The 8,640-nt window shown below is 35.1% G+C and overlaps 1 protein-coding gene across 2 annotated transcripts; it reads right to left on the bottom strand.

Moving 5' to 3' along the window:
• Nucleotides 1-543: 543 nt before the first annotated feature.
• Nucleotides 544-8,250, bottom strand: ssuh2.2 (ssu-2 homolog, tandem duplicate 2). Of its 2 annotated transcripts, none has more exons than XM_026236272.1 (13): nucleotides 8,176-8,250; nucleotides 7,791-7,843; nucleotides 5,197-5,295; nucleotides 5,040-5,109; nucleotides 3,864-3,993; nucleotides 3,718-3,778; nucleotides 3,515-3,633; nucleotides 3,369-3,431; nucleotides 3,213-3,295; nucleotides 2,198-2,290; nucleotides 2,006-2,111; nucleotides 1,592-1,699; nucleotides 544-1,181 (listed from the first exon to the last, which is right to left on the bottom strand). In XM_026236272.1, the coding sequence occupies exons 1-13, from the start codon at nucleotides 8,196-8,198 to the stop codon at nucleotides 1,038-1,040; spliced, it is 1,152 nt and encodes a 383-aa protein (XP_026092057.1). In that variant the 5' UTR covers nucleotides 8,199-8,250; the 3' UTR covers nucleotides 544-1,037. The 2 variants fall into 2 exon arrangements, with proteins under 2 accessions (XP_026092057.1, XP_026092058.1); XM_026236273.1 differs by having other exon boundaries at nucleotides 5,197-5,286; nucleotides 8,176-8,242.
• Between the last annotated feature and the right edge of the window lie 390 nt (nucleotides 8,251-8,640).

Below are 8,640 nucleotides of genomic sequence, written 5' to 3' on the forward strand. Positions count from 1 at the left end.
ACTACATTAGAAAGAAAAAAAAATACGGTTTTAAAGCCTAGGTAAAACTGTATACAAAACTTATTGAAAAATGTATGTAGTGCACTTCACTTTTTTTTGTTGTTGTAATACATAGACTGTCATAATTGTCTCTAACAACTTTAAAATCAACAACAATTATATTAAGTGTTTTTTTATGAGCAGACGTGAAATTTAAGTATGACACAACAAAAAACAATAGCCCTACTGTAACATAATATTTTACCCAAATTAAAAAAAAAAAAAAAAAGAATTATATATATATATATATATATATATATATATATATATATATATATATATATATATATATATATATATATATATATATGCATCTTTTTAATCTCAAAATTCAGACTTTTTTAAATTGCGATTCTACATCTACGAGTTCACATTTTTCAATAAATTTTTTTTTTGCTTCCTCCAGAAAAGAGAAAATTAAAGTTAAGTGTGAATTTTTCTCTCACAATTAATTTTTTTCTTGCAATTGCAGTTTTATATCTTACAGTTCCAACGTTCCTCAGATCAGAAGATTACAAGTTTATTTCTCGCAGTTGCGAGTTAACATGGCAAAACCAAGAAAAATAAGAATTGCGAGTTTGTCTTGCATTTCCGACTTTCTACCTCAAATTTCTGACTTTTTAAAAAAAAAATTGCAAAAGAGGACAGAACTGTGAGATATAAACAATAAAAATATAAATTGCGAGAAAAAGTTTTCCAAATTCGAAAACGTCACAATTTTTTTTATCCCTTGGTGGAAACAAGCTTCTGTACTTTAAATATTACATTCAGAAAGTTTACAGTAATGTTTTTTTTTTTTTTTTTTGATTTTGGGAAATACAGATAAAGTGAAATGCAGATGCCTTATATGCTCTAACTACATCTAGATATTCTACGTTCCATCTTTTTAAAATTTTCTTATAGTTTCTTTGTAAAAATGCCAAAAATGTTTCACCAATAATATAAAGAACATATAGGTTTAAGAGAAATCAGTGGCAGCACAGGCATTATACAGCAGTCTAAAGGATGGAGCAACAGCAGCATTTGGCAGGATAGTCCTTTGTGAAGACTTTGTGTTCGGTTCCATATACAAAATAAATGTGGGTTTTCTCATTCCAGACGTAATGCACTCGCGTGATGGGAATTAGCTCAATGGTCTGCCTCTGCAAAATCAAACACAGGGTCAGAACATGCTCTGTCTCCATACAATATAACATTTTCTTCATCAGTTACTCTTGACATATAACATTTCTGAAACCTTTAGAGAAATAATAATAAAAGACAAAGCCAAACCACTTGAAAGCGTTTTTCAAGGATTTACTGTGAATTTTATGTGACATGAGACATGAGAGTGGATTATGTTTCTTGTCAACATTTGTGTCTTGTTTGTATGAACTTGTGTGAATTTATGGGCTTTCTGACAAGCTATAATCTGGTTTCCACGGGACTGAGCCAACATGAAGAACTCATTTAATCAATTCCCAGAAGAATGGGAGGCTGAGATGTGGATTTAAAGAGACAAGCGCAGGTTTCTGGGGTTTCATCAGAAGCAGTGTTTGATTTGTTTTTATACCTGTTGCAGAATACGGCAAGTGGTGGCGAACTGAGCAAGGTGTTCCTTCACGGCACTGTCAGACGTTGCGTTTACAGAGCTGTCTGGGAAACTGACAACTGGATAAACCTGCAGTAATGAGTCAAAACTTCAGTGTCATCGCCAGTTGTTTGAAATACGCTGCTTAGACTGAAATAATCAGAGATCTTTTGATAATAAAAGGCCACTGAGAAATATTGGCTTCATTCAGGTAGAAATGCAGAGCTGTAGGTGCTACACAGCAGACCAAGTTTCTCAATCAATACATTTGGTTTCAAGAAATGGACTGCTTTTGAGTTCAATATGTTTCCATAGTTGTCAAATAACGGGAAATGTATTATGTTATGAACCCAATAAATAACAAAGGCATTGTGATCCCCATGATGTTTTGCTCACCGCTGGAGCCATATCAGTAAGAAGCTTCTCTCCAGTAATTTGATCAAGAAGTTTAACCGGGAAACCCGAACCCTTGTCAATCACAGCCAAATAAATGTTGTTCTTCCTGAGAAGATAAGAGAAACACGGTTAATAAACCGTGAACCTGTGAAAGTGGGTTGTGAAAATGGGTGTCAACCATTGACTTCTCACCATGTGATTTGAAGTTTGATGAAGCAGAGGAGCTTTCCTTGCCCGTTGCAAGTTGTGCAGGTGATTGAACCGGCTCCTCCACAGGAATGACACCTGAGATACAGAGAACCCAATGAGTGCTGTACTCTTACTTTTTCTGAGGATAATGTGACCTGCACAAAACCAACAGCCATGATACTGGGATGGTTTAGGTGGTTGCCAAGCTAGAACAGACTAATGGGATACCATTTCCGCAGTCGAGTAAAAACAAAAACAAAGAAAAGAATTATGAGACAAATGAAAGTAAAAAAATAAGGAAAGAAATAAAGACAGTAAAGGCAGATATGCGTATTGAAGAAATGGTTTATTCTTCCACTAAAACTCTATATTAATCATATTGGCATCTGAACCAAAGCCGTCTATTTTGGATACTACATGTACAAATCCATTTTTGAGGAATCATTGCTAGTAGCAGCACCCTATGTGAATGTTCATTTAAGAATGTATGAATAATGGGCAACACATTTTAGTTTAATAATAAAATAAAAAGAAGTGCACTTAATTTATGCATCATTATTGACTTTATAATAAGTATTTAAGTCAATTTTGCAAAAAGGAGGGAGACGTTTTCTCTCCCATATTTTATTTCTGTTCTTACATCAAACATTTCTGAATTTAAGCATCTTTAATTCTTGTTTTTTTTTACAAGCCAAGGCTCTTTTTCACAATTTTTCTTGCAATACTAAGCAGCTAGATGATGACTAAAACTTTATTTTACATGACGGTTAAATATGAAGTCCACGAAGCAAGATAACTTTAATTTAAACCCAACTGTAAAGTATTATCATCATTACCATCAGTTAAAACATCTCCTCCAATAAAACACAAGCTTCAAAACATCCTGCATTATAGAACAATTTCGGCAGTTTTTGTTGACATTTTAATTGTGCACATAATTAGAGAACCAAATCCGAAATTTCTAAAATTAATTCCAATAAATAAATCTAATTTTCTAATCAGAGGGTTGACTCCGTACCTGATCATGCCAGAGCCGTGACACATATTACAGCGCTGCTCGGGGGAAGTTCGACCCATGCCACTGCAGGATCCACATCGAGTCTGTAACAACACAATCGTTGTAATGAAACCACAGATATTACAAAATGACGTCTGATCGTCGTACGCTACTTACTCTGCCGGAATTCACGCATCTACTGCAAGCAGATCTACCCAGATTCAGGCACGAATGACAGCCCTGTGTTTTGAATCAACAACTAAATCAACCAAGAGGACTTTTTCTGTGAACTTGATGAATGCAAAACTGAAAACAACGTTTACTTTGACAGTGGATGTGTGAGGAATGCGGATGGATTTCTTGCAGTCTTGGAAAAGTGAAGGGATGGGCACTGGGATGCTCCACGGAGCAGGAGCCACTCCGCGACCATCCACCACCTGACCTGATAAATGAAGGGAGGGACATATCTAAACATATCATTTAGAATTACATATACATTTCTCTGGTTTAGAATGACTTTATACACCATTGTATGGTTCACTGTCCCATTCTGTTGTTCTGGATTCAGTAAAAGTCTCCAGTCGGTACTGTTAGGAGAAACAGATATCAGTGTTAAATGTGAGCATGGCTGCCATAGACTGTATACAGCTGGATGTGAATGTTGCTGCCGACCCGATATGTGTTGAGCGACTGCAGGTCTGTGAACACCATCTCTCTGGCTGGTTTCGAGCTGTAACAGCATCTGCTGCTGGTGTATTTTATGAAGGCCTCGTGAGCCAGTTCTTCAGTGATCGCAGGAATGCTGAGGACATGACACGTGAACCTCAGCTTGGTTCGCAAACTTATAACCAGTCATTTACAGTCAACCATTGTAGCAAATTAAATTGGAAATGTGTACAGAACATTTCCATTATTTTAAAAATAAAGATTAACCTTAGTACTAAACATCAAAAAATAAATATAAGACAAATTAAAAATAATAATAATTATATAATAATAATAATAATAATTATGTATAATATAATCTATATTATATATTGAGAAAGTATAATATATATAATAATTAAAATAAATTATACTAACATTTTTAGTATTAAATTAAAACAGAACATATAAAAATAAAACCTAAAATTAAAATAATGCATCAGTGCTACTAAAATAACACCAAAGTGTATGCTGCACAAAATAAATTATAGATACATAAAAATATAGATGGAAATATTTTTGTTTTCAAAGCTTTTTGTTATAAAAATATTTCTTTTTTTATTTACCAATGCATTCATTAAATTATAAATAATATTAATAATTTCGAAAATGTATTTATCCTTAAATAGCTGTTAAAGAGCTGTTCTTTTTTATTTATTTACATGTTTATGACCTATTCCGATATGCAAATGAGAGGGGTGGTTAGTTTCGCCCACTGGCTGGTGATTGAAGTTTCTTCTTTCTGTTACCAGGTTAAGCTGCATTTAGATTCCCTGCACATTTTAAATTACGAGTATTTGTTGCACAACACCAAAGCATTCACGAGTCTATTGTTAAATGACTCAGAAACAGGGTGGAGCTCATAAATAAATCCAGAATTGCCTCAAGAATACCAGTTAGGCAAGGCAGGAAGAAAAAAAATGACATGACCAATTGAAAGAGACTAGACAAAGGATATGGGTGATTATAGGTTATTCATCAGGGGGAATCATAAATGGAAAAATGTCTTTATATTTTCCACTTAATGAAGCATTTTAGCCATTATGCACTAAGATAGAGCCCAAAAATGGTTGAGGATCTGTGCTCAGTCTGCTTTAATCTGATATCATGAATCGTTTTATTGTGTAAGTACTGGGTTCTTACTCGAAGCGTCTCTCTGGAGCTCTGGACGGGGCTTGTGGTTGAACCACTCCAAAATCTGACGGTGGAATAACTGTGGATGCAATACAACATTCACTGTCTCGTTCAGTGCCAGCATTTTGCTCTCGGTTTCAGCTGAAGCTACAGAAACGGTGCTCACCATTAGGCCCCAAACGCTCATATCCAGGAACGACGGGCATCACATCTGCAGGAGGAGCCGTGGGCCCGGCATTCGGCGTTGTGTTCGGATCTGCATCACCTACAGCACACATTCATTTCAACATACTAACTACTCAATTCTCAGCTGCTGTTCATGCTGAGTTCTATGGAAGCATATGGGTAGCATTATTCAATTTGGGATGTAATATGCAAAATGACAATGCAATATGTAAAATGGCAATGCATTTCTGTATTTACATTTACATTTTCCAATACATTTGTGCAACGTTTGGTGCAAAATGAAAATGAAAATTAAATTACATAATTTTCATTTGCCATTTACTACACCAGTTTTAAAATGTAAAATGAATATTAATTTTAACGCTTTATAAGTTGCAAAATGAAAATGAAAATGTATTACAGAAATGATTAGATATGTATGACATGTTCAAGCAAAAACTGTGGCAAAATGATCCTTTAATTGCTATTTTTCTTAATTGCATTAACACTCACAGTCAAGACACTTACGATTGCATTTTCATTCGGTGTCCCGCAATGAATGTAGCAAAACTCAATGTGCACATTGAAAATGCATTCCGAGCCGATCACGTGTCCCCGCCCTCGCGCCACGTCAATCATTGTGTGAACAAGGCGGGGCTTACAGAAGGTCAGAGACTCAAGTCTCAAGAAGAGGATTCAATCAAGTGAGACAACATGGACAAGACAGTTGGTCCGTGTATGTTTTGATCATTTCGGTTTATGGCTTCAATATTTCATTCGGACTTGTGGGCGGAGCTGAAACGCTGCTTTCATCTGATTGGTCGAATCGGATCGGTTTTCATCTGACAGCCTTCAGCTGAAATGTCTGAAACTACGCTCACTGTTAATTAGCATAATATTTCAATCAGATGTAGCTGGGCACATAATTCGTGCTGCTGAGACCTGCAAATTATTTCTAGGTTGTAGTATTGTATGAATATTGTCCCACTGATAAATACAGTGCAAATAGTTCTGTCCCTTTGGATAACAGTGAAGTGGAAATTAAAATCAATAATAGACTGAACAGTTCCATGTCTATAACATTTACCACTCTCATCTTTTAAGTCATAAGGCACTAGGTATGTGTGTGTGTGTGTGACATTAATAAATAATTGTAAAAATGAATATAGTTACATTTCTAAATAAAAATAGTAAAATTAGCTCTATGCTGCTCAGTGCTCCTGTAGTCTACCCCAGAGCGCCCTCTCGCGGCTGCAGACGGTAATGTTTTCTCTTGGTCTTGAATAAATGTGACATATAGTCCAGTGCGACTTATATATGTTTTTTTCCTCGTCATGACGTATTTTTGGACTGATGCAACTTATACCGAAAAATACAGTTAACATTATTATTATTATTTATTATGAGAGTAATTGACACAGACTAGAACTTTAATGTTTCACCCAATTCAGCTCATATCTTTAGACTCGTCCGACTCGTGTTGCTTGTATAACTGGCCAGACTTACCTTCCCAAAAAATCCTATTTAATTTTATTTCATAAATTTAACTATATTTATTTCCACTTTACTGTTATCCAAAGGGACAGAACTATTTGCACTGTTTTTATCAGTGGGACAATATTCATACAATACTACAACCTAGAAATAATTTGCAGGTCTCAGCAGCACGAATTATGTGCCCAGCTACATCTGATTGAAATATTATGCTAATTAACAGTGAGCGTAGTTTCAGACATTTCAGCTGAAGGCTGTCAGATGAAAACCGATCCGATTCGACCAATCAGATGAAAGCAGCGTTTCAGCTCCGCCCACAAGTCCGAATGAAATATTGAAGCCATAAACCGAAATGATCAAAACATACACGGACTAACTGTCTTGTCCATGTTGTCTCACTTGATTGAATCCTCTTCTTGAGACTTGAGTCTCTGACCTTCTGTAAGCCCCGCCTTGTTCACACAATGATTGACGTGGCGCGAGGGCGGGGACACGTGATCGGCTCGGAATGCATTTTCAATGTGCACATTGAGTTTTGCTACATTCATTGCGGGACACCGAATGAAAATGCAATCGTAAGTGTCTTGACTGTGAGTGTTAATGCAATTAAGAAAAATAGCATTTAAATGATCATTTTGCCACAGTTTTTGCTTTAACATGTTAGACATATCTAATCATTTCTGTAATACATTTTCATTTTAATTTTGCAACTTATAAAGCGTTAAAATTAATATTCATTTTACATATTAAAACTGGTGTAGTAAATGGCAAATGAAAATTATGTAATTTAATTTTCATTTTCATTTTGCACCAAACGTTGCACAGATGTATTGGAAAATGTAAATGTAAATACAGAAATGCATTGCCATTTTACATATTGCATTGTCATTTTGCATATTACATCCCAAATTGAATAATGCTACCCATATGCTTCCATAGTGTTCAGCTTTTTGCTGCTTTTTTTTTTAAGTGCACTTCATTATTCGAGTCTAAGTTTTCTGTTTGAGTATTTACTTTCAGGCCTTTTGACTTCACAGTGCTCGTGCACGAAGGTTAAGTGATTTAAGTGCATTTTTTTTTTTTTAATAACTGTATGATTACCTGCATAAGATCCAGCTGGACACGATGGACCACAGTGGGCTTCATCCTGGTCACTATTACAAAAACAAAACATTTATATTGTTATTAGATTATTATACAACGACGCTTCGAAATAAGCTGCTATAAGAAAGAAAGAAAGAAAGAAAGAGACACTTAAATGCCTCATTGCACGTGACAAGTCCTTATTCAGCGACTGAAGCCTTAGTTCGTCATCTTTTATCGTGTTTTCAGAGATAAAACACGCTGCCGCGTTTATGTGTTTTGACAGAAATTGCGATTCTCAATTTAAATAAGCATTCGTGCTGTTTCTAGAGGGCTTCGCTTCATAATTCCAATTATATTAATCCATAATTTGATTTATTCTTCATAATTTTGTCAAACATACCTCAGCAGATGCGTCCTGTCCATCCTTGCTAGCGAGTTGTGAACTTTCGTTTTGTGAGAAGTGAGAGTTAACGGAAGGAGGAGTGTAACCTGAGAGGATTTCACCAGATCACATCAGTACAAACACATTCACTTCAATAGTGCATTCCCTAAGCTGTGTATTTAAAATCAGAAATAGATAGATACAAACCTTGCATTTGGAGTTTGAGCAGATAATTTGCATATATATCAGCATGTGGTGTTTTTACAGTTACCTTCAAGGGTTAAACTGAGGAATTTAAATAGAAAAAGTCGACTTGAGAAAACTTTCATCTTTCGGGTTTAGCATGATAACAACATCAACTGTTCAGTTCAATTATTTTAAATTGTAATAATATATCACAATATTATATTTGTTTCTGTATTTTTGATCAAATAAATGCAAAAACATTAAAAATAGTAATGTTTCCAAACTTTTGGTCTGTAC

The sequence above is a fragment of the Carassius auratus genome, chromosome 47, assembly GCF_003368295.1.
Source record: "Carassius auratus strain Wakin chromosome 47, ASM336829v1, whole genome shotgun sequence".
Taxonomy (NCBI): Eukaryota; Metazoa; Chordata; class Actinopteri; order Cypriniformes; family Cyprinidae; genus Carassius; species Carassius auratus.

Coding starts and splice junctions, on each gene's coding strand:
- ssuh2.2 (XM_026236272.1), bottom strand. CDS start 8,198: ATGGACAGGACGCATCTGCTGAG. Junction 7,844..8,175: donor GACAGGACGCATCTGCTGAG/GTATGTTTGACA, acceptor TTTTTGTAATAG/TGACCAGGATGAAGCCCACT. Junction 1,700..2,005: donor TTACTGATATGGCTCCAGCG/GTGAGCAAAACA, acceptor TCATTACTGCAG/GTTTATCCAGTTGTCAGTTT.